General features: G+C 45.8%; 1 protein-coding gene across 1 annotated transcript in view; it reads left to right on the top strand.

The window, feature by feature from the left end:
• CMTM4 (CKLF like MARVEL transmembrane domain containing 4) overlaps nucleotides 1-25847 on the top strand; it is a 54997-nt gene extending 29150 nt beyond the window's left edge. Inside the window, exons 2-5 of the mRNA XM_007940219.2 lie at nucleotides 12443-12619; nucleotides 18856-18954; nucleotides 20139-20299; nucleotides 25838-25847. Coding sequence (XP_007938410.2) covers nucleotides 12443-12619; nucleotides 18856-18954; nucleotides 20139-20299; nucleotides 25838-25847 — 447 coding nt within the window. The remainder of the gene's footprint in view (nucleotides 1-12442; nucleotides 12620-18855; nucleotides 18955-20138; nucleotides 20300-25837) is intronic.
• Nucleotides 25848-26304: the final 457 nt, after the last annotated feature.

Raw genomic sequence — 26304 nt, 5'->3', positions numbered from 1 at the left:
ACACAAGGAGCCCTGTGATACGAGACCAAGTTGGCATGGAAAGATGGAGACCTTAATGGGTTAAGTTAAAATAATTTACTTTTGTAGATTTTATGAAAACATTACTAGGGTCTCTTCTGAGGTCTTGCAAGGAGCCCATGTAATCGAGGGGCTCTGGGACACAAATGCCGTCATTTTGAGAATAAACTGCTGCTAGAAATCTCAGGGCCACACTCGCCCTTAACCCGACAGTGCCTGGGAGGAGGACAGCTGGATATGTTGGTGAATGGGCCTTGATTTCACAACTCTCCATAAAGGTCTTAGCAGGTTACACTCCCACCAGTAGTAATAGGGGCTTTATGAAAATTAAAAAGTGCCGTAATCACTCCATTGCTCAGCTCTCCCTCCCTCCCTACCCCCTCCCTCCCTCCCCACTGTCTCCCAGTATAGGACTTTTAAGCTATGTACTGCAAATCATAATCAGGGAGCTCTGGTAGCATAGTGGCTAAGACACTTGCCTGCTAACCAGATGGCTGGCGGTTCAAACCCACCAGCCACTCCTCGGAAGGAAGGTTGGGCAATCCTATTTCCGTAGTGATACTGCCTCGGAAACCCAAGGAGGGGTCGCTATGAGTCGTGTTTGACTCGACGACACATAACAACAACAACAAGAAGTTATGTACTGCAAATCATAATCAGTTGCAGAACTGGGCAGACTGTGGAAATCTGACAACCTTTTGATACCAATTTATTTATCAACTATGATATATTTACTCCAAGTCAGTTGGTAGGTACCACAATGGAAAGAGTTCTCTCCAGGGGCACTTGATCTCCTGATTAGCAAATGCAACAACTTTGCCTTATTCGTGTCTTCTGGAACATCTCTGTTCTGTTTCACCAGGATGTTTGTCTGCTACAAAGTTGTTCCATGTTGAATTACTTTTGACTCCTTGGTTGCCCTGAAGTTGTTGACTTCCAGTAGAACTTCATCTGAGTCTTTTTTCTCCTCTTGTTGGTCAATAGGTAGGTTTTACCTCGGCAGCAATTGTTAGAGTACAGTGTGCTGGAGGGAGTGTGGACAGTTTTGCTGTGCCAAAAGGCAGGCAAAAAAAAAAAAGTGTGTTGCTTACAGTGGCAGGATATTAATAACCACCTAAATATTCACCAGGAGAGCATTGGTTGACTTACGGTATGTATGTAGGGGTGTGTGTAACGTGTTTATTTTCCTTCTCTTCTATATGTGTATGTATGCATATAGATGTGTGTATAAATATGTATTAAAAACATGTATGCTTATGTAGAAATGCCTATGGTTATTCTATCTAGTGGAAGAAGATGTCCTATACAAGATGTGTAATTATATATATATATATAGTTTATGGCTAAAAACTATATGCATACAGATTATAATCTGATTTTTTTCCCTCATTTTGTATACAGTGGCCTGTCATTTGTGGAGCCCCTTACGTATATTTTTGTTGTGATTTTGAATGTGATGACTGTATGAGGTATGCACAGAAGTCAGGTATTATTTGATGGATGGGGAACTGATAGGGAAATCGTCTATAGTGAGGTGGCAAGAACACAGACTTCAGTAAGAACCAAAGAGAGAGAACATACAACCTCGTCCGTTAACTCTCGGTGCTGCGTCTTTGCCAGCTGTGTCCTCACAGGACCTCAGTGTCCTTCTCTGTAAAGTGTGCCTAATGTCTCCCTCATAGGGTGGTGGTACAGGAACATTAATGGTACATGAGAAGTGCCTATATGATGCTTCATTATAGGTAATGAATAATAGGTATTTCTTATTCATATTATTAGTTATGATATTAATACTACTGTAACAATAAGAATGAAGTCTGGTGGCCCAGTGGGTAAGCTCTTGGCTTCTAACTGAAAGTTTGGTGTTTTGAACCCAGCAGTGGCTCTGCAGGGTCTGTCCAGCTGTCCTCCTCACAGGCACTGTAGGGTTAAGGACAAGTGTGGCCCTGAGATTTCCCACAAGCAGCTTCATTCTCAAGATGATGACATTTATGTTCCAGAGCCCCTCGCTTGCAAGACCCTGGAAGAGACCCTAGTAATATGTTCACATGGTCACGTGGCAGTCTGCTCCCATAAAGATTGTTGTTGTTGTTTGCCGTCGAGTCGGCCCCGACTCATAGTGACCCTTCCTTGGGTTTCCGAGGCAGTATCACTACGGAAGTAGGATTGCCCAACCTTCCTTCCGAGGGGTGGCTGGTGGATTTGAACCGCCAGACGTCTGGTTAGCAGGCAAGTGCCTTAGGCACTATGCTACCAGAGCTCCCATAAAGATTACAGCCTTGGAAACCCTATGGAGCAGTTCTCCTCTGGCCGCTGAATGCCTTTTTTGGTGAAGTGTCTGTTCGTGTCCTCTGCCCATTTTTAACTGGACTGTTTGTCTTTTTGATGTTGAAATATTGAAGGTTTCTGTAAATTTTAGAGAGAAGTCGTATATAGGATGTCATCGCCAAACATTTTTTTCCAATCCGTAGGTTCTCTTTTTACTCTTTTGGAGAAGTCTTTTGATTCTCATAAGAATTTAATTTTTAGAAGGTCCCAATCATCTACTTTATCTTCTGTTGTTTGTGTATTTTTTTGTTATGTTTGAGAGTTTATTTATGCCATAAATTGGGGCCCTATGCCTATCTCTGTTTTTCCTTTGATGATCTTTATAGATTTAGGTCTTACATTTAGGTCTATGATTCACCTTAAGTTAGTTTTTGTACATGGTTTGAGGTATGGATCTTGATTTATTTTTTCTGCATATGAATATCCAGTTTTGCCAGCACCATTTGTTAAAGATACTGTCTTTTCCCCATTTAATGAACTCCAGCCCTTTGTCTAAGATCAGCTATCCTTAGGTAGATGCATCTATTCTGTGTCCTCCATTTTGTTCCATTGGTCTATGTATCTGTCATTGTACCAATACCAGGTTGTTTTGACTACCATTATTGTGTAGTAGGTTTTGCGATTGGGAAGTGTAAGACCTCCTACTTTGCTCTTCTTCAGTAAAGCTTTAATTATCCAAGGCCTCTTTCCTTTCTATATAAAATTAGTGACTGGTTTTTCTATATCCTTAAAGAATGTTGATGGAACCTGGATCAGGATTGCATTGTATCTATAGATTGCTTTAGGTAATATTGACATTTTCACAATGTCCAGTCTTCCTATGGGAGCTCTGGTGGCGTAGTGCCTAAGGCATTTGATTGCTAACCAGAAGGATGGAGGTTCAAACCCACCAGCCACTCCTCGAAAGGAAGGGTGGGCAATCTACTTCCGTAGAGGTACCGCCTTGGAAACCCAAGGAGGGGTCTCTGTGAGTCGGGACCGACTCAATGGCAGTGAGTGAGAATCTTCCTCTACATGAGCATTGTATGTTCTTATACTTATATAGGTCTCTTTTACTTTTGCATAGTAGTGTTTTGTAGTTTTCTTTGTATAGGTCTTTTATGTCTCTGATAAGATTTATTCCTAAGTATCTTATCTTTTTTTTTTTTTTTTTAAACAAACGGATGCAGCACTAGAGGCTCTTACTCATTTATGCCAAGAAATTTGGAAGACAGATACCTGGCCAACCCACTGGAAAAGATCCCTATTTTTGCCTGTTCCAATGAAAGGTGATCCAACAGAATGTGGAAGTTGTCAAACAATATCATTAATAGTATGCAAGTAAAATTTTGCTGAAGATAATTAAAAAACAGTTGCAGCAGTATATTGACAGGGAATATCCAGAAATGCAAGCTGGATTCAGAAGAGGACGTGGAGAGAGGGCTATCATTGCTGATGTCAGATGGATCTTGGCTGAAAGCAGAGAATACCATAAAGATATTTACCTGTGTTTTATTGACCATGCAAAGGCATTCTACTATGTGGATCATAACAAGTTATGGATAATATTGGGAAGAATGGGAATTCCAGAACCCTTAATTGTGTTCATGAGGAACCTGCACATAGACCAGGAGGCTGTTGTTCGAACGGTGGATATTGCATCATTTAAAATCAGGAAGGGTGTTTGTCAGGGTTGTATCATTTAGCCATACTTATTTACTCTGTATGCTGAGCTGATAATCTGAGAAATTGGACTATATGAAGAAGAATGTGGCATCAGGATTGAAGGAAAAGTCATTAACAACCTGTGACACACAGACGACACAGCCTTGCTTGCTGAAAGTGAAGAGGACTTGAGGCGCTTACAGGTGAAGATCAGAGACTACAGTCTGCAGTATGGATTACACTTCAACTTAAAGAAAACAAAAGTCCTCACAAGTAGACCACTAAGCAGCATCACAATAAATGGAGAAAAGATTGAAGTTGTTAGAGATTTCGTTTTACTTGGATCCACAACCAACACTCATGGAAGCAACAGTCAAGAAATCAAAGGACATTTTGCATTATCTGCTGCAAAAGATAAAGTGAAAAAGATAAAAAATGGCACTTTATGGGGGAAAAAATAGCACTTTGAAGAGTAAGGTACACCTGACACAAGCCATGGTATTTTCAGTTGCCTCATATGTGTGTGAAAGCTGGACAATGAATAAGAAAGACCAAAGAAGAATTACTGCCTTTGAATTGTGTTGGTGGAAGAATACTGAAAATACCATGGACTGCCAGAGAACAAACAAATCAGTCCTGGAAGAAGTGCAGCTGGAATGCTGTTTGGAATTGAGAATGGCCAGACTTTGTCTCACCAACTTTGGTCATGTTGTCAGAAGGGACCAGTCCCTGAAGAAGAATATCATGCTTGGTAAAGTGGAGGGTCAGTGAAAAAGGGGAAGACCCTCAATGAGGTGGACTGACACGGTGGCTGCAGTAATGGGCTCAGGCATAGCAAGGATCGCGAGGATAGCGCAAGACCAGGGAGTGTTTCATTCTGTTGTCCATAGGTTCACTATGACTCGGAGCTGATTTGATGGCACCTAACAATAATGGCGGGAGCTCTGGTAGCATAGTGGCTAAGACACTTGCCTGCTAACCAGACGGCTGGCGGTTCAAACCCACCAGCCACTCCTCGGAAGGAAGGTTGGGCAATCCTACTTCCGTAGTGATACTGCCTCGGAAACCCAAGGAGGGGTCGCTATGAGTCGGGGCCGACTCGACGGCACATAACAACAACAACAATAATGGCAACATTTTATCTTTACATTTGACTACTAACCAGAAGGTTGGTGGTTCAAATCCACCAGCCTCTCCATGGAAGCAAGACTGTGCAAAAGATCTTTTGGGTAGCTATTGTAAATAGACTTGGTTTCTTTCCAGAGATTTCTTTGCTGATGCAGAGGAATCTGACTGATTTTTATATGTTCATCTTGTATCTTGCTACTTAGCTCAATCTTTCAATTAGTTCTAGTAGTTTTCTTGCTGTGTCTCTGGGGTTTTCTATGTATAGGATAATATTTGCAAATAGGGATAGTATTACTTCTTCCTTAACAATGTGGATATCTTTTATTTCTCTTTCTTGCCTTTATTTCTCCTTATTGCCCTGGCTAGGACTTCCAATATAGTGTTGGATAGGGATGGTGGTAGAGGGCATCCTTGTCTGGCTTCCATTCGCAAGGGTAGTGTTTCAGTCTCTGATGAGAATAGTATTGGCCATGGGTTTTGTGAATTATGTTGAAGAATTTCCCTCCCATTCCTATTTTGGTCAGATATTTTATCAGGAATGGGGTTGAATTTTATCGGATGCCTTTTCTGCATGAATTGATAGAATTGAGGAGTTCTTTTCCTTCGGTTTATTTACGTGGTGGATGACGTTGATTGTTTTCCTAATGTTGAACCATCCTTGCATACCTGACATGAATCCCACTCCATCACAATCTATTATGATGTATTATTTTATTATTATTATTTTGATATATTAGTGGATTCTGTCTGTTGTGAACATATTCATGAAGGATATTGGTCTATAATTTTCTTTTTAATGGTGTTTTTGCTTGGGTTTAGTATCAGGGTTATGTTCACTTAATAAAATGAGTTTGGGAGTATTCCATTCTTTTCTGTGTTTCTGGGGTAGTTTGAGTTGTTGTCAGCTTTCTCTGGATATTTGGTAGAATTCTCTAATGAAGCCGTCTGGGAGAGGACTTGTTTTTTTGGTTGGGAGTTTTTTTTTTTTTTTAATGACCTATTAAATTTCTTCTTTTGTTATGGGCTTGTTCACATTTTCTATCTCATCTGTGTTAGTTTAGGTAGGTTTGTGTGTTTCTTCTAGGTTTCCAAGTTGTTGGAGTATAGTTCTTCATAGTATTCTGTTATTACCCTTTTTATTGTGGTTGGTTCTGTTGTGACTTCTCCCATTTCATTTCTTATTTGTGATATTTGCTTTTCTTCTTTTCCTTAATTAAATTTGCCAGTGATTTGTTAGTTTTGTAAATTTTTCAAAGAATCAACTTCTAGTCTTGTTGATTCTTTCTATTGTTTTTCTGTTTTCTGATTCATTTATTTCTGCTCTAATCTTTATTATTTCTTTTCTTCTGGAGACTCTTTAAGTTTTTTGTCACTCTTTTTCTAATTGTCGGAGTTGTTGGGTTAAGGTATTGATTTTGGTTCTCCTTTTTTTGATGTGTACATTTAGTGCTGTACATTAACCTCTGAATTCCATCCACTTTTGCTGTGTCCCAAAGATTTTGGTATGTTGTGTTTTCATTCTTGTTTGCTTCTAGGAATTTTTTTTTTATTTCATATTTTATTTCTTCTGTTACCCAGTAGTTTTTGAGCACAGTGTTATTCAGTTTCCACTTGTTTGATTTTCCCCCCGCAATCTTCCTATTAATAATAGAAATTATTAATTTCTATTTTTTATAGCATTGTAACACGAGAAGATGTATTGTTTTTAAATTCATTGAGGTTTGCTTTGTGGCCTAACATATGTTCTATTTTGGAGAATGATCCATGTGCACTAGAAAAGAATGTGGTACTGTGTTTTGATTGGTGGAGGGTTCTGTACACATCTGTGAGGTCCAGTTGGTTGATGGTGTTGTTGAGATCTTCCATATCTTTGTTGTATTTCTTTCTAGTTGTTCTGTCCTTCATCGAAAGTGGTGTGTTAAAGTCTCCTTCTGTTATTGTAGTAATGTCTATTTCTCTTTTCCATTCTGTTAATGTTTGCTTTCTGTGTACTGGAGCTCTTTCATTGGGTGCACAGATACTCATGGGTATGTCCTCTTGCTGGATTGGCCCTTGTATCGTTATATAATGTCCTTCCCCGTCTGTTATGCTGGTTTTTGCCTTGAAGTCTATTGTATCAGCAGTTGATATTGCTACTCTTGTTCTCTTGAGGTTGCCATTAGCTTGGTATATTTTTCTCCGTAGAGTTTTCTTGGCTGTAAACTCCATGGAAGCAGAGTCACCAGGTCTTTCTCCCTCAGAGCTGCTGGGTGGGTTCAAACCACCAGTCTTACTGACAGCAGCCAAGTGCTTAACCGTTCAGCCATCAGAGCCTGTCTCTAATTATATCACCGAACCATGTTGAGCCTCAAGCTCAGCCCCAATCTTCTCTTTTCTGTCTGTACTCACACCTTAGGCCACCATCTCATCCAGTCTTACCTCCATTGCAGACTTGGAGACCCATACATCCAACAGGAACTTCAGACTTAGATTGTCCAAAACCGAGGTCCTGACATCCTCCCCCCGCCCAAAATAAAATAAACCCCAAAAAAACCTTTGCTTCCCCTCTAGGCTTTCCCATCTTAGTTATTGGCAATGCCCTTTTTCTAGTTACTTGGGCTAAAAACCTTACTTGACTCCTCTCTTCTTCTAGTATCCTATGTCCGGTCTTCCGTCATCAAATCCTATTGGTCCTACATACCTTCATAATTCAACACTGCTCACCATCTCCGCTGCCACAGCCCTATCCATCCACTGTTACCTCTCTCACCTGCGTGATTGCTGAGGCCGCCTCTGTCTGAAGTCTGTTGTCAACACAGAATCTAGGTGGCCCTTGTAAGACCCAAATCAGATCATGTCCCTTTCAGTACTTCCATTGTCCCCAGAGTCAGTGCCATAGCCCTCACTATACCTCTAGGCCTATGCCCCTGGCCCCCTGTAATGCTGACCACATCTCCCGTGACGTTCTCTGCAGCCGTGGGCTCCTCCTGTTCCTCAGACAGACTAGGCTCTTCCCTCTGCCCAGAATGCTTTCCCAGATGGCTGTTGCTTGCTTCCTTCAGCTCTTTCTCAAATAGCTGCCTCTGGGTGAGGCCTCCCATGGTCACTCTTTGCCAGTGGTTTGTTACATGTTCATTTCTAGTGACATTCAGTTCCCCTGCCCTTTAACTGTTCCCCTTGTGTTACATTGCTGCCTGTCGAACTAGATTTTTTAATTTAGTTTTTCAAGCATCTCTTTCATTAGAGTATGAGCTGGCGAGGGGTGCTTTTTGTCTGCTCTGTCCACTGCTGTATTGAATGGCCTATTAGATTTGCATATTCTTGAAACCGTTTTTATTTCAATCTTTAAGAATGTAGGTGTTGCCCTCCCATGCAAAGATGGTTGAAGTTAGCATACCAGGAATATTTGTAACTCATCAATGTAGTGTGTGATTTCTTGCCAAAACTCCTAGATCCAATTACAGGGGTGAAAAAAAGAAATAGAAATTTTAGAAGTGTCTCTTCTATGAAGTATTTCTTTTGTGAATTGATTGCAAGTTAGGCATGTAATTCAGAAGGGAAGTTAGGTCTCTGGTTCTGCAGAGCATTGGAAGAGGAACACGAGGAGAAGCACACAGCGCGCGCTTAGAGCCAGTGGCTGTGCTGACTTAACACGAGAAACGGCAAAGCTTTCCTCGGGGATTGCTGCTGCACGCATCAACCGCAGAAAAGCAGAGCCACGCCTACTTTCTTCCCCCGCCCCCTCTCTTTTTGTTTTTTTAATTGTGATTTGGGTGAAAGTTTACAGAGGAAATTAATTTTCCATACAGCAGTTCTTACACATTTTGTTTCATGATGTTGACTGCAGTCCCCATAATGCAACAGCTCTCTTCCCATTTCCTCCCTGTGGTTCCCTGTTCCCTGTGTCCTTTCCTGTGCATCTCCTGCCCACTGAGCTGTCTCCCTGTGCAAATACTGCCCTTGTGATGTCATGAGTGACTATTCTAAGGATTGTACCTTCATGGTGTAAATCTTTATCCTATATGCCTGTCTGTTGTTTGGCTGAAGTCACAGGACTGAGTTCAATTCCAGGCCCGAAGTATGACTAGGGGCCACAGTCTTGGGGGTTCTACCAGTCTTTATCCAACCAATAAGCCTGGTCTTCTTCATGATTTTGAGTTTTGTTCCACATTGTTCTTCCACTCTATCCAGGATCTCCTGCATTGATCCCTTGCCGAGTGGTTGACAGTGGTAGCTGGGCACCATCTCGTTCTGGTCTCAGAGTCAAGTAGGCTGAGGTTTGCATGATCCACTAGTCCCTTGAACTAATTGTTTACATGCATCTTTGGTTCTCTTCATTCTTCTTTGCTCCAGATGAGGAGAGACCAATTATTGCATCTAGCCACTTGCAGGCTTTTAAGACCCCAGTGGGATGTAGGACATTGTTTTTGTGTAGTATGTTATGCCAGTTGAGCTTGATATCTCCGGCAACCGTGGTTCTGAGCCCATAGGTCCAACACCTCACTCCCTCAAGTGGATTTGCTGTGGCTCAGAAGTTATTGTAACTCTGCCCCTGTAAGTTCTATTTATATGCACATTCCTATAGCACATACAAATATGTATGTAGAAATATTATCTGCTAAACTATTAGTCATTGGTATAGTCCCTTTTGCTAGATATACCTGATCATTCAGCCTGCCTACCTATGTATCTGTCTGTAGATTAATATCACCCTACTTTCATGTGTGGGAGCTCTGGTGGCATAGTGCCTGAGGCATTTGACTGCTAACCAGAAGGCTGGCGGTTCAAACCCACCAGCCACTCCTCTGAAGGAAGACTGGGCAATTTACTTCCATAGAGATACTGCCTTGGAAACCCAAGGAGGGGTTGCTATGAGTCAAATTCAACTTGACAGCAGTGAGTTTGGTTTTTTTCTTTTTGGTTTACTTTCATGTGAAGACACTGACAGACACATCTGGAGTTGTTTTATTGGGTGCCGGCAGGTCAGTTCTGACTCATAATGACCCCATGTCCCAGAACAGAACTGGCCTGTAGGGTTTTCTTGGCTGTCATCTTTACAGAAGTAGGTTGCCAGGTCTTTCTGCCATGGAGCCACTGCATGGGTTTGAGCCACCAACCACCTTTCAGTTAGCAGCCACGTGGAAAATGGCACCGAGTGGAGCACTGAAATAGACAATAGGCCTAGTAGGACTTCAGTAGGCAGCAAAGGGTCCCAGGAGCGGCCTGTGCCTTGCAGGCTTCCCACACTTGAATCACCCAGGCATCTTGTCAAAAAGCAGTTCTGATTCTGTAGGTCTCAGAAGGGAGGCAGGAAGTCTGCATTCTTAAGTTCCTGGAGATGCTGCTTTTCCTGGGCTATAGGAAAAGTCTGGGACCACAGGCCTCAAGGAAGTGCCTGCTGTGGACATAGGCTTGGCCTGGATGGGCTGTGAGTGTGTGCTCAGTGAGCAGTATGGAGTGGAGGCCAGGCGCCGAAGACTGATCTGGGTTTAGGTGCTCAGGGCCATCTGGTCTTTGCTCCAAGAACATTAGCTCAGCCTTTGGGCCTCCGTCTTCTGAAACTGACCCTTGAAGATTGATGTGGGAATCTCCTTTGACATCCGTTTACCATCTCAGATATTTTGGGACATGCTGCTGGAATGACACTTTGGTCCTTCAGAAAGAAATTGATTCTGTTTTTAAAATGGTTTTTATATCCTGCCAGTCCACCTTCTTATGATCAAGTTCATTAATATGCTTTTTAAAAGCATAGCTCATGAGTTAATTAGGTAGACCTCTTGTTCTTAGGGACTTCTAGTTGGGGGAAGGGAAGGAGCCCTGGTGGCACAGTGGTTAAGCGCTTAGTCAGTGGTTCAGATCCACCAGCCACTCTGCAGAGAAAGGTGGGACAGTCTGCTTCTGAAAAACTACAGCCTTGGTAACCCCATGGGGCAGCTCTGCTCTGTCCTGTAGAATCACTGTGAGCTGGAATTGACGCCAGCAGTTTGGTCTTTGCTTATTATGGGGAGGAGGAGGTTATACCGGTATCTTTCTTTTTATTGAGTTAATTAATTAATTTATTTTTATTGTGATTTGCGTGAAAATTTACAGAGCAAATTTACTTCCCATACAACAGTTCACATATACTTTGTCTCATGACATTGATCACAATTTACCCCAATGCAACAGCTCCCCTCCCACTTCCTCCCCATAGTTATCTCTTCCTTGTGTCCATCCCTCCCTGTACTCCTGCCCCCTGAGCTGTCTCCCTGTGTATAAGCAGCCCTTCTTTCTCCCATGACTGTTCTCTTCAAGGAGTGTATCTACCTCAGGTAAATGTTCAACTCATATGCCTGTCTTTTGTTTGTCTGGAAGCCATAGGTGTGGGTTCAATTCCAGACCTGAAGGGCAGCTAGGGGCCATAGTCTCAGGGGTTCCACCAGGCTCTGTCAGACCAGCAAACCTGGTCCCCCCCTTTTTTTTTCCAAATGATTTTGAGTTCTCTTCCACGTTGTTCTCCCTCTCTATCCAGGATCTCCTCCATAGATCCCCTCTGAGTGGTTGACAGTGGTAGCCGGGCACCATCTAACTCTTCTATACCAGTATCTTTCCCTCAAAGCCAACAGGGACCCCAGTTAACCTGAGTGACCTCAGCATGAACCAGCAACAGAGCTGCAGATGGTGTTTTCATCCCTGGGAATAAAATGGCCATGATTAGGATTCTCGCCTCTCAATGTTTGGCACACGAGGCTTGGTAGTGCAACAGTTAAGCACATGGCCGCTAATCAAGAGAATAGCTGCTTGACCCCACCAGCTGCTCCACAGAAGAAAGGTGGAGCAGTCTGCTTCCATAAACATTGCAGCCTTGGAAACCCTGTGGGGCAGTTCTGCTCTGTCCTGCAGGGTTGTATGAGTCGCAATTGACTCAGCAGCCCGTGAGTGTTTTGGTTAATGTTTGGCATAATTGTGGTGGAGACTTCAAATGAGAAACATGCCTTAGGCAGCGCCCCTTACTGGTGGCCGAGGAAGAATGACAGCAGAGTTCCTTTCTCTTCCTCATGAGAGACAGCAGTTTGTGCCTGGTGGCCACACGGTGCTCCGGTGCTCCGTGCTCGAGGCTTTTCCTGTACTTTGATGGGGGCTTAGTTGTTTACATTAGGAATTTGATCCCTCCATCAAGGTCCCCACACCTGTTCTTAGGTAAGGATTGAGTCTGGCCACATTGCTGATGGTTACACTGCTGGCCCAGAGGAGGACACTGTGGCTGCAAGTTGTTGTTGGGTTTTATGTACACATGTCAGGTGCATATGTCTGCACATGTGCAGTAAATATACATGTCCATGTGTGTTTCCCCTTTTCTTCCTAGATCTTGGCCCTGATTGCATTCATCTGCATAGAGACCATCATGGAATGCGCCCCGTGTGAAGGCCTCTACTTCTTTGAGTTTGTCAGCTGCAGTGCATTTGTGGTGACGGGAGTTTTGCTGATTCTGTTCAGTCTCAACCTTCATATGAGGATCCCCCAGATCAACTGGAACCTGACAGTGAGTACAAGTCCCCTCTCGGGCTGTGACAGGACTGAATGCTGCTTGGCTCCAAGGGACATTTGGAATCCTTCCATGTCTTGCTTGGGTCCAGTTCATTTTAATGCTTAAATATTTCATCATGACTCAACTGTGAAACTCCAGATTTCATTAGTGGGTCGAATAAAGCTATAAACCATATAGAATCTCAACTAATGGTAGACACATCATAGCAGAATTCTTTTTTCCCCTTTTAATGTCATTTCAATTTTATGATCATCTGAGAAGACTGGTAGTGTGGATATTTGCGGAATACAGGAAAGAAAAATGGAATCGATACATTTGCATATTTTTCACACTGGACACAAGCCTTTTCTAAAAGTATTGATTCTGGAAGAAATGCAAATACCAGCAACTTGCAAAGGCTGCATAGAAAGGGCCCTAGAAATTCTGTTAAACCCACAGGACTTAATGGGAGGCCTGGGTGGGGGTGGGGGTTGTGGTGGTTTGATCAGACTCTTGAGTTGCCTCTGCTTTGCTTTGGGTTCCTGGCTCTCTGACCTCCTTCCCTGTGCTGGGTGTGGGAGGCTCAGAGCTGCTTGTCTTCAGCCCCTTTTCCGGCCGCCTTTACTGTGCTTGCCTTGTTGAGTGAGGACTGAGACGGGATTCTTTGCAGACAAGCGTGTACAAGAGCTCAGCAAGTCAGTTAGGGACACGCACGCCCCACACTCAAGTGCTTCTCTCTGCTGTGCTGCAGGGGGCAGACCAAAGGCGATGCAAGGTCTCCTGCCGAGAGGGTGTGGGAGGGACGGCTGCAGACCACCAACCCTGACCTGGGCTCTTGAGCCACGTGGATAACCAAGCTTGGCTCTTTCTCTTTGTCTGGTGCCAGCTGCCTACAGAGAAGGTGTGCCCTCTGCTGTGGGGACCCTGGGAGGAGCTGGTACTGTCACCTTGCCTGGCACAACCATGCCCATGGCATCCCTGGGTCGGGGTGAGGAAGGGAAGGTCATACTGGCACGCGCTCTCTGTGTCGTCCCATTCCGATCGCCTCCAGCTCTTATTAGGAGGAAAAAATTAAAAAAAGGGGCTGAACTAATAAAATAAATCGCAGTTAAAAACTGTTTTGTCTTACCTTTGAAAGCTGAGGGCAGAAAAACAAACAAAAAACCAGTGTAATGTAATTTTAAATTTAAGCTCTAAAACCTGAAGATACTGGGAGCATAGAGTTCAAGTTTTTGTGACATGTCATAATGTCTCAACTATTTTATTTTCTTGAGGTTGTTTTGTATTTAGCTTTGAATCTTCTTTTTAATGTTATTACTGCTGTTGGGTGCCATGGAGTTGGTTTTTGACCCAAAGCGATCCCACGTCAGAGAGTAGAACTGCCCACAGGGTTTCCTAGGCTGTAATCTTCATGGATGGAGATCACCAAGTCTTTCTCCTACAAGCTGCTGGGTGGGTTTGAACCACCAACCTTTAGATTAGTGCCTAACTACTGCACCACCAGTGCTTCTTTTTAACAGACTTCATTTTTTTAAGCAGCTTCAACTATTTTTAAGATAAAGTTTGCCCTACCTCCATAAGAAAGTAGTTATAGAATTGCAATCTAAATTGCTAATATAGCAAACAGAATTTAAAAGGAATTAATCAGGTGGTTGAAGAACCTACCAGACCTCCCCAGCTCACCTGCAAGCTCCATGGCAGCTGAGGCCACTGGTACCCTGGGCCTCTGGTGTTACTAATACATACTTGTTGAGGGAGGGGCTTGGCTGAGGAGTGAATGAAACCGTGTTGGGAGGACCTGTTCAGCAGAGGAATGGCTGCTGAAAAGACGGTACGTGGGCTTTGGGTCAAAAGGACCTGGTTGGGTGGACATTCCAGTTGGTTCTTGAACTCTGTGTATGACCTCAGACAGGACACTAATTGGAACCCTCCATTGGTAAAGTGGTGATGATAAGTTTCTCACTGGGTTGCTTTAAGAATAAAATGAGATAATAAAGGGGCTAAGGCATTTGTTTAGTGAGCCCTCGAACCAGTGGGTGCTATGGCCAGTATGCGACTCTTACCTATAGGAAGAGGAGGTTCCAGCAGGCTGCTGTACCTGTTGATCCCTGGAGACTTCCAGCAGGTTTGGCTTGACTCTCTTAATTCTGTTTTGTCTCCTTATTTGAAAGCCTTAAATCTGTGAAAGACCATGCTTCAGATCTCTCAGTGTTTCATACTGGCCTTATCTCTAGAAATACCTCTCAGGCACATTTCCTGAAATTCTGGTTTTTCTGTTTGAATCATGGCAGACTTTTCCAGGGGCATGCTCCTACGTTACTCATTACTCCTTACTCGGTTAGTTAGAAGTTGCGTCTTTTTCTCTGGAATGTTGGTATCTGGCCTTCTGGGTGGTGGTGATTGGGTGGTGTTTTGATCACTTGAGGTCCCTTGATTTCTGTCCCTTGGGGTCCTCTGCAGAATCTCCACCCTTTAGGGGCAGATGAAGGTGTGTGCTTCTCCCACAGACGGGTGTGTGCCTCACATAAACTTGATGAGTCCGTTCTCTGAGAGGGGAGACAGTGAGCGTTCTTCAGGCCGATCCCAGCCCATCACGTCACTGCAGAAGGGTGCCTTGGTTGTGTTGTGTTCTTCTGACATGATGCTAGGAGCATTTTTGTCCCTACCAGACTCGGCTGATGAGTGAAATAGGGTGTGATTGGTGTAGATTTAGGTAAGTGGGTCCTTCAGGAGCCGGGTGGTGGTTGCTGGTAGGCGCTGTTGAGTCCCTCCCGACTCAGAGCAGCCCCCCGTACAGCAGACGGAGGCAGTGCCCAGTCCTGTGCCAGCCTCGTAATCGCTGCTGTCTTGGAGCTCGTTGTGGGAGCCACTGTGCCAGTCCAGATCCATCTGGTTGAGGGTCTTCCTCTTTTTTGCTGACCCGCTACTTTACCAAGCGTGATGTCCTCCCCCAGGGAATTTTCCTTCCTGATCGCATGTCGAAAGAACATGAGATGAAGCCTCACCAGCCTTTCTTATTAGGAGCATTCGGGCTGTACTTCTTTGAATACAGCTTTGTTCATTCTACTGGCAGTCCATGGTATACTCAATATTCTTCACCAAGATTCAATTCTTCTTCAGTCTTCCTTATTCATCTTTCACCTTTCACATGCATGAAGTGATTGAAAATACCATGACTTGGGTCACACCTTAGTCCTCAAAGTGACAAGAGCCTAGGTTGACATAAATATGAAAGACCATGCAAAGTATGCATTGTATACAATGGTATGTTTGGAAAGAATCTGATAATGTAAGTTTTTTTAACAAGTGTCGGGCATTTATCCTGTGCTGTTTGCTTTCCTGTGTATATACACACCCATGTCGTCCATTGCGTTTACCTCAGTTGGTGACACCAGCCTCTCTTCCTGCCTGTCTCCTTCTCCTTCCATTCCTTCCTCACAGTTAGCAGAGTGGGCTCCCCCCGGGGCGAGTACTCCCAGCACAGCCTGCTCAGCCCACTGCCCTCCCTCAGGAGGTCTGTGCGTGCCTTCTCTCCTCCCTGCCTCCTGATTTCTCCTGTCTGGCCTTCTGGTGTCAAATATGGCTCAGCCAGAAAAGTCTGTAAAAGTAAAGGTACAGTTTAAAGAATTGTAAAGATCAGGTAGCTACCATTTGGGTCAAGAAATAGGATGTCATCCACACACCCCCAAAGCCTCTCACATGTCCCTTCCCAAACACAACTACTTTATGATAATCTTACTGATCCTTCAACCCATTCCAGTCCGGCGTCTGTTCCCACTACATCATTGAGAATCCTCTGGTCAGGATCACTGGGGCCTCCATGTTCCCCGACCCTCTGGTTATTCTGTGGTTCTTAGACTTCTTAGCAGTGTCTGCTGTGGAACTCTCCGTCCTTCCTCCTGTCCTTGCTACTCCTGCCTCATGTGACACTAGGTTTTTGTTATCTCCTTGCTGTTCCTTCTCAGTGACCTCTCACAGCCCCTCTTTCCTCTTTATCTAAGGATTCAGGCCAAGTGCTCTGATGGATTGAGAATAGTCTAGAGTGACGCAGAGGGGCATTTGCTCAGCCCTGAGCTGTTGACCATGACTCATTCTTTCTGGACTCAGTTTCCTCATGTATAAAAGCAGAACAGTAATAGCACGGCCTGCTTTGTAGATATTTTGGATCATAAATACAACCAAAAATCCAAACCCACTGCCACTGAGTCAATTCCACCTCATAGCTATCCTGTAGGACAGGGTAGAGCTGCCCCATAGGGTTTCTGAGGCTGTAAATCTTTACGGAAGCAAGCTGCCGTATCTTTCTTCTGTGGAGCGGCTAGTGGGTATGAACTGCCAACTTTTTTTCAGTTAGCGGACGAGAGACACTGGAGGTAAAATGATTGGCACATTAGGAACACGATCACTAGCTCCCACGATCATCAACATTATGATTGTCCCTTTGATGCTGGGGCCATTTGAGCGTAAGTCAGAGCACAAGTATGTCCAGAGTTGTCTTAAGTTTTCTTGTCTCAACTGTGTATAGAGCTGAGAGTAGAGCCAGCCAGAGAGGCCAGAGCTTGGCAACCAAGCGCGACTGCAGTGACGGCCCTAGCTGCACGTGGTTACTCATGTCTTGTCCGCAATCTGTTTGGCAAATATTTACCGAACACTTGCTCTGTGCCAGGCTTGAGGAGCTGAAAGTGCAGAGCAGGTAGGTGAACTGCTGCCACGTGTTGTGTGTGCCCCGTGTGGCCCAGTGTTGCATGAGGTGTGGGACACACAGACAAGGGGTAGTGAATTCCTCTGGGCAGGAGGCCTGGTGTGGGTGAGCCCTACAAAGTTCTGAGAAAATGCCGGATTCCGTTTGGGCCTTGAAGGCTGATTAGGAGCTAGTTTGCCGGGCACAAAGTATGGAAGGGAGGGTAGGGCCCGTTCTCTGAGGTTGGGTTTATGATAGCAATGGGCTAGTGAGAAGTGGGGGTGGGGAGAGAGAGGCACCTGCCACTCAGCTCCAGTACATTGTGTTGCTGCTTCTTGGGACTTCTGGTACAATTTTTCAAGAGCGGCTGGGAGTTGAGTTTATATGTGCTGTCTTCTGCTGTTGAAATGTTGGCTTGTTCAATTTCAAAATCTTTGCAAGTCACATAAAGCTGTGTGGGGGCCAGACACGGCGGGTAGGTCTCACAGTCAAGCCTTCTGGGCTGGATCATGCTGGTCGGCTACTGTGTTTGTGTTTGCTTGGCTCACACCTCTGCTAGCCTGGCTGTGTTGCTGAAGGAGAAACCAAGAACATACTTTTATGTAAGGACCTGAAGGGCTGGAGGGTTGCTTAGCTCCTGTTCCTTGACCTTCTGCTTCGCATAGCATAAGAAGGGGCTTCAGCCTTGGGTGTTTTCGGGAGCTTGGCAGGCAACAGAAAGTGAATGGGTGTGAGGCAGTAGGAAGTGGGCAGGGTGGTGGTAGGCTGGAAAGCATATGGCTGATGGGGTACGTGTCCCATTAAAGACGCTTGAAACATGTAAACATCTAGGCAGTGTTGCTGCAATTCTAGGAGATCCCCAACTCTAGCTAGAGGGGGTGCTATCCAAGTATACTGAAAGTAGGTAACTGGCCCACGGTCACATGACAAGTTAGAACCCTAGGCTGGCTGTAACCATTAACCACTATGCTGTGTGCTTTCTACAAGCAGGATAGGAGTTAAATCTTTGAAACTTTAGACGTGGAATCTTACTTGGTATGCAAGGAGCTTAGGAGAAAATCCCTTAGGTTTTGGCAATGTAGAGGTTTGAGAGACCGCGCATAAGGAAGTGGGAGGTCTGGCTAGGCGTGTTCTCTGTATATGAGAACATTTGCAGTGCCACCAGCGAGTGAGGGAATCTTCAAGGACTTTGACTAGTTTCAGTACATTCTGGACTCATGGACTTTGCCCATGCCAAGATGACTTGATACGTTTTTTACAAGATGACAAAAGAATTCCAAACAGTAATTGGTAGGCATGTCCTTGATGGGTTAACAGTTTTGGTCGCCGTATCTCTGTAAGTTGTTAAGTCATGGTGACGAGACTGGTGAAAAGGTGGAATTTGCTGTGGGGGTTTACCGAGCAGCATCAGAAACCGTTTCCATCCCTGTCTGCCTTTCTGTGGCATCAGAACCAGCTCCTTTAGCCACAGGGGGTGGGCATTGTGCTTTTTATTTGGAGAGTTCTTCAGTTGCTTTTAAGGCAAAGGACGGGACGATTCTTTTAAGTGTTTTTTTCTCTTTTTCCTTAGGATTTGGTCAACACTGGACTCAGCACTTTCTTTTTCTTTATCGCGTCGATTGTACTGGCTGCTTTAAACCATAAAGCGGGAGCAGAAATTGCCGCCGTGGTAAGCAAACTCGTGGTTGAAACACAGGCTGGTGTGTACACCTCTGTGGCCGCCCCTGCCCGGCACGCATCCTAGTCATTCTCCTTTAGCTTGTTCTTTGTGTGCCGTGATGCTGTTGGGCCAGTCGAAGTCCCAGGTCCTTTAGCCCCGCGGTTGTCAAAGTGTGGTCCTCTGAACAGCAGCCTCTGTCCTCATCTCCCAGGAACTTGTCAGAAATGCAAGGTCTCAGTGGTTCTCACCCTCAAGCTACTGAATCAAATGTATTTTAACAGCCCTTGGGTGACTCAGATGCATGGCCAAGTTTGAGAACCGAGTTGGCCTGTACCACACGGAGCCCGGGAGGACTGGTCATGAGGGTGCCATTCAGAGTCTCACCAGTTAGCAGTCAGATGACATTTTTGTTCTTCAAAATAGGGTGCCATGGAGAAGGGCTGGGAATCAGACACGGTAAGATGTTCACTCTCTCTGCCCTGCGTTTCTGTCTTTATGAAAAGCATGTAGCACTTTTAGAATCAGAAAGGGAGATTAAACTGTTTTAAAGAAATTACTAAATTAGCTGTTCTCCCAAGTGTCACTCAGTACATTCATCAATCATTATGAGATAATTAAGCCCCATATGTCAGGAAACAAAATGTGTATGAACTGTCGAATGGCCAATGAATTTGCTTTGTAAACTTTCACCCAAATCACAATAAAAAGTTAAAAAAAAAAAAAGCCCCGCTGCTTCTTCAACCTGGAGCTGACCACTTGGAGGTGAATGGCAGCTGGGTTGCAGGTTGGTGGGCCCTGGTGGCTTGATTGAAGATTCATGTGGGAGACCATGGATTTTCTGTCTACACCGTATGTGAATACATTGTGTTCTCTCATCTGAGACCACACACCACGAAGGTGTTGTAGAAAGAGACACTTTCGTGATTTTTTTTTTTTTTTTTAAGAAAGGTCCAAAGTGCTTCAAAAGAAACCTCAGGCTGGCTTCTGGTCAGGCAGGATTTAAGTTGGTCACCACAGGTACAAGACTCAGCCGTGACCTGACAGCTAAAGGTTAGCGGGGCTGGGCATTTGGGATGCAGCTGGAGGAGCCTGCACACAGTTCACGAGGATGCCACTCAGGTCTGTTCCTGCCCTGAGACACTGTCTGTAGACAGGTAACGTGCCTGCAGACTAACCAGGCCTGTTTCTTTTAGATATTTGGCTTCTTGGCAACTGCGGTGTATGCAGTGAACGCGTTCCTATCTGTGCAGAAATGGCGAGTCAGCCTCCGCCAACAGAGCACCAACGACTACATCCGAGCCCGCACGGAGTCCAGAGACGTGGACAGTCGCCCCGAGATCCAGCGCCTGGACACGTGAGGACCTGCAGAGGCCGCCTCTCTCCCACCCTCCTGCCCATCCCTGCAGTCGAGTTTTCTTTCCCTCGTCACATCAGGTTTTCATGTGATTATGTGGAATTTTATCTTCTCTGGTAAAAGTTCACTTGGGAAAATAGTTTCCTGAGTGGCCCTGTTGACAGGTACGTGGGTGAAGGAAGTACCCATACCCAGCTGTCCAGACAGTGGAGGGCAGGCCAGGCCAGGCCGTGGAGTCTCCAGCCTTGAGTGGCCGTGGGAGCACTGCTGAGAGATCTTAATGGTCTCTGAGCACAGGCTTCACATCTAACTCTGAACCACCCTGTCACGTGTGTTCGTGACAGGTCAAGACTTTGCATTCAATGGGGCTGCTAAGAGGAAAAAAGAATAATCAAGGAATTGAAGGTACAGATTGGAGCAGTCCGTCAGCAGCAGTTGGTGGGCAGCTCCTGGGAGCTCCCGCACCGCCATGGTGTGCTCCAGGGCAGTGCTGCAGCTAGTCGCCGGGGTCCTCATCACCTCCTGTCTTCCTTAACTGGGCGTCAACACAGCCAGCACCAGCCTGGAAGGCCCCGCGTCACGGCGGAGGGATTTATTGGTTGAACTGTTTGCTGAGTCTGGACCTTACTGGGCTGGGAAGAGGTGGTGTCCCCCTGGGACGTCTCCACAGGACTGCTTACTCACGGGAGGGTCACCTTTTGTTCCCTACCCAGCTGAGAAATCACTTGATTCTTCCTCAGATGAATCACTTTCCTGCATCCCAGTTTCTTCTCCGGGAATATGGGGACTACCTTGTTTTCCAGTGTCCTACCTAACCCTGAAGGCTTTGAGGCTGCGTTAAAGATTTTCTGTCATTTTACCTTCTCAGGTAGAAGCCATGAAAGAAATACAGTCCTTTCTACCACCCAAAGCACCTGCCCATTTGATGGCTTCATGGACCACAGGTGGGGGTGGGGGAGGGTGTTTGTGTGTTACAGACAGGTACGTCCACACCCCTATTTGAAGGGATTTGTGCTAATTTCCCATTGCCTGAGAAGAGTTCTAAAATGATTCCGAATAGAGTTGTCCAAGATTTGAAATACTTGAATTTGCACCGTGACACATCCTTCCCCTAGCGTGTCGGAAGACGCTCACTTAGATTTTGGTGCCTCGGAGTCATAATTATGAACATCGATCTTGGAAGTTGTTGGGAATATTCTAGTTACTGAAGGTTTTTAATTGGATTTTTGATGAAGTGAAGATTATCTGTGGTGAATGATTTCAGTGAGCCCCCGTTTTACTCCAGGTTTTTTGATTTTTGTTCTGTCTTTTGTTCCTAATGGAGACTGTCTTTTATAGAAAAATAGTTTTAATTTGTCAGGTTTTCACTCTCTGTTTTTAACGTTTACAAACCTCACCTTAGCTCCAGTATTTTGTGTTTAGCCCTCACCGAGGACAGAACGCTGCTGGCTGGGAGGTTTTGCAGTGATGTGGAGGCTCCCCGGGGTCTTTTTCTAGCGATCATTCACCGCCTCCGCAGTGTGCTGTGTCAGGGCTCTGAGAGCGTGTGTATGTGTTTTGGTGGGGGAGGCGCACATGTGTGAACAAGTAGCCGTCTGTGGACATGTGGCGTGGCATTCATCCGAAGCAGCAGTGTCTGATTGCCTGGGGCAGGGCATTGATCAGGTAACATGGCTCAGGTGCGGATTCCACAGGAAATGGGACAGTGCTGTCTCCGAAGGGTTGGGGGTTAGCTCCTTGAAAATCCAGTGTAATCTGATCTTTGCTTTGGTTCCTTCATGGCAGCAGTCCAGGACACCTTTGAGCCCCTTGTCTGCTCCGGAGGCTGTGGCTGCTGGTGCTTCCCCAGCCAGTCTGGTGGCTACTCGCCTCCGCTCTGCCCTCACAGGGAGCAGGCAGGCTTGGTCAGAGGCAGGGATGCCCAGCTGGTATGATAGAGCCCTCTTCCCATGTACCTGGTGGGTCAGCACCAACTGTACTTCCCAGACTTCAAATCTATTGTATGTAGTGATTGGGGGTGGGGAGGGGTGTGAAGATAATGACATCGGGATTTTATCTATTCATTTTAGATATTTATTTCACGTTTGTTGAGTGTGTGTGGTGCATGGTCAAAATTGAGCTTATCTCCCTCTGGGAGGTAAGATTATTATCCACTAAAAGACAGGGTCACAAAGACCCAGCCTTGCATTAAATGGGTCCCACGTGGAAGGATGAACCTGAACTTTATCTGACATCTCCTGCTGGGCATCGTGTTACGGGGCCTCCATAAGGGGCTGCCTGTAAAGTGAGATTGAGAAAGAGTACCATCCGGGCAGGACTGTTGTCCAGGTTTTCCCAAGTCACTTTAGTTAAACCAGTTTATCATCTGATGAAGAGGAGAGAATTGATTGACCTCCTGAGGATGTGTAGGCTGCTGCAAGGAAGGGTTGCGAAGCCCAGGGAAACCATAAAGGCTGATGGATGATAGAAAGTGATGACACCTTGTGCCACAGAGCGACTGAGGAGTCAGCTTATGTCCTGGCGTAGAGCCTCTGAATTATTTATGTTCCTGTAACTATTTAATATCCTTTGTGCCATGAGGCTCCCCCTGGTTTCTGTCATTGTTTTTCCTTGTATTTAATTAGCTCCCTGTAGTGGCCATGGAGACCTCCTAGTGGGTCTGACACACAGCGTACATCTCATCTAGATGGTGTGCTGAGGAAAAGTTACAAAGGGAATATGGTGGTCTGTGGTGAGTGAAAAGACCTGTGGTTTTCTTATGTTGCCTTCTCTGTAAAAGCAAAGTCAATCTAGATTTGAGGGGGCTTACAATGACCTTTCTGCAAATTGAAGGAAGTTTAGTTTTGCATTCAAGAGTTCCAGTGTGGGCCAATGTCCAATTGGTCTAAAGGGGCATTTAAAGGCTGTGGCAACCTTAGTTTTTCTCAGTTTCCTGTTGGGATGATACTGGCTTTCGTCCTCTGAGCCAAACTTGATGAGAACTGCCGTTGCTGTGTAGATTTGAATTTGTACAGTGCAGTCAAAGCCCTCAGGTGTTTCGTGGATTCTCTGGTGGCTTTAGATGAATGCAGATGAACGTCTTCAGAGAGCGTCCATCTTGGCGCCATCTGGTCTCTCCGGAGTTCTTTTCTTCCTCTGCTCCTTCCTCCCCGCTTCACACTACGAAGGCCTGGAGGGAAGTACCTCGTCCCTTCCTTACAGAGTTATTACAGTAATGAAGAAAATGCTTCTTGGCCCCATAAAACCAGGAAGGGCAGAGGCTGCTAACAAATTAAAATCTTGTGGGAGAGGTTTAAGGAAAGCAAGTAGCCTGTCACCCTGTGCAGCAGCAGCCGTCCGTAGTAGATTTGCGTCGCCTACAGCAGAAAGCAGGAGTGAAGTCGCCTGGCCAGGCCCAGTGGTGACGTCTTCCTGGGCCGCTTGAGCTAATGGGTGCAGTGTGGGCCAAGCTCAGCCTACACCGCATGGAAGCCAGCAGGGAGCCTGGCCTGGCTCTGAGCGGCCTACCCTGGGGGCTGGCAGTGTCCCAGGCTTTGGGCAGTGGCAGGAAGGCTTGGCCTGTGGGCAGGCGCTGCGGGCAGGCAGCGGGTGTCTCTGTGTCACATGCTTTTGGCCAGTTCCATGACTCAGCTGAAACTGTTCCTACTTTTTTATAGTTTGCAGTTTTACCTTTTTCCGTTTTTTTTGAAGCTTTCTTAGGGCTTCAGTTTTGGGTTAAACCAGAGGAGTCCCTGAGAGGTGAAGTATGCACCCCTTAGTCCACACGTGTGTGCAGTGAGCGAGCCCTGAAGAGCCATTGTGCGTGTGCGCCGTGGCATCTGCGTGGCTCCTGCTCCCTTTTCCCTGTAGATGCACATGTGCTGTTGGGAAGATGCCCTCAGCCATCCTTGCGTTCTCAGAGGTGGACCAAGGTCCAGAGGTGTATCTAAGGTATGGCAGGTATGCCACATGCCCTGGGCACCCCTTGAAGGGGGTGCCACCGAGCAGTTTCTGTTAACATGGTACGGCCCAGCACCCTTGCTCAGGCGCTGTAGACAGCCAGAAGTGTAGCGGGCAGGTGGAGGAGGGCACTTGCCCCCAGGTGCATGTCCAAGGGGGCACACGGCAAGGGGTGGAATGACATTCTGAGGTGCCACAAATATGAAGGTGCCTGACTGAGGCAGCTGGATTAGAGGGGGGAAGGCAGGGAGTTGGGGAGCAGGGGCATTTCTGCTGTTCCATCGCTACTGGCATCTATTCCATCTTGAAGATGGGGGTAGGGCATGATTTGGAGATTGCCCCAGGGTGCTTACTACCCTCGCCATGCCCCCTAAGGGGCATTTCGTGTTTGCATTGGGTGCTGTCACCTCTGCCAAGGTCTAGTCCCATCTGTGCAAAACTGTGTGTGGTGTTCTTAGTTGTCGGACCGAAGACTAGAACAGAGTCAGTGCAGTGACTGTGGAAGGCTTTCAGAGGTGCCCACCATGTCCGAGGTCCAGAGAAAGCAGCCGCGAAATCAGCATGCCGCTGCCCCATAGTCCTTGATTCTGTGTCTTATTTACAGTAACACAATGGCATCAAGCAGGTAGCAAGAAGAGACAGTCCTTTCTAGGCCAAGGGCTGCTGACTGACTCTCCCCAGCAGGATAAAAAGTGCTTCCAGCTCTGGGAGCTGCCATCAGCTTGTGAGGGCTCCAGACACTTTCATAGCTCCTCCTTGTGACGTTACAGGATCCAGAGGTTCTCGCTTCCCTGGAGCCTTCTTGTTCATCACTCCCAGGACAGCTAGGTGACACCTTGTGGGGCTGCCATGCTGGGCATGTGAGGTCGGGGCAGGAAGAGGTCGGGGAGACAGGGGAGGGAAGAACAAGGAGCCCCTGACCCAGCTCACCCAGGCCCTGGATAGTGTCAGTCTGTTTATAACACTAAACACGTTTGCAAATCCAGGCTGTCTGAAAGGAAAAATGTACTTGGTTAACTACTTTCCTATCCTCTTGCTTTTGGAAAAGTGAGGTCTTACGTTGTGGAATCGCCTTGAGGGGAAGAATGCAGTGATGGGGCCACTTATCCCTTGGTGCGGGGGGTGGGCCCTGGATGTCTAGCTTGGGACTTATGAACCTGGACAGGTGACTGAGAATCTGGTATGGATGCGACCTTGGGCAGATAGGACACAGACCCAGCACTGCCTCCCTTTACCTTTGCAAACGTTCCTGGCCTTTGTAAAATCCTGTTTCTTCTCTTCTTAGCAGATATCATTAAAATCCTATGAGCTGACTGGTTCAGAAGGTAATTTGAAATATTTGACCTTTTACACTTCTTTTATATAGAAACTATCTCTGAAGGACAATCTCCTCAGTATCTGTTAGTGCCAGTCAGTTTTCCTCCTGACAGTGACGGTTCTGTTTGACTTTTCTTCACTGCAGTAAATTACATTTGTATACTCTTAGGCTTGACACAGAGGCATGGGTCCTGACACATATTCTTGTTTGGTTTGGAACGTATCCCTTTTCCATTCAGATACCATTTCTCAACCTGTGGCATTTGTATTGTTCCTTCCCAGTTTTTCTTAATCCATAAACATAACAGGAAAAAAAAAATACAAACCCACTAGCCCATGAGTTTAAAGCAATGGCTACTTGCCTAGAATCAAGTCTAGATTATGGATGGTGTATCTGCTTCACAGGGTTAGTGAGCATCTTGTCACCTTTTTTTTTTTTTTTTTTTTGAATGTCAACACTTTAATTCGGGTGATGTAGTAAGTGGACACTGAGGTGGCCCAGTTTTGTTGGGATGTACGATACACAGTGCCCAGACGGGCTGCAATTACGGTGTTAACGTGCCCTGGTCTTGGGATAGCTGTCAGAACCTTTATAGTTCTAATTTGTGAGTAAGAACTTGTCTAAACTGCCGTCCTCACCTTTGTTGCTGGGGTTCAGGGTGAAGCCTAGAGTTTCTTTTCATAATTATGCCTCAGAGGAGAGAAAGTGTCCAATGACATTCTGATAACGGCCTGTATGGGACTCGTAA

Source organism: Orycteropus afer, unplaced genomic scaffold (assembly GCF_000298275.1).
Source record: "Orycteropus afer afer isolate SDZICR_OR568_19922 unplaced genomic scaffold, OryAfe1.0 scaffold00067, whole genome shotgun sequence".
In the NCBI taxonomy this organism is placed as follows: Eukaryota; Metazoa; Chordata; class Mammalia; order Tubulidentata; family Orycteropodidae; genus Orycteropus; species Orycteropus afer.
The sequence above is the reverse complement of the archived record's forward strand: the minus strand, read 5'-3'. Positions and strand labels throughout refer to the sequence as shown.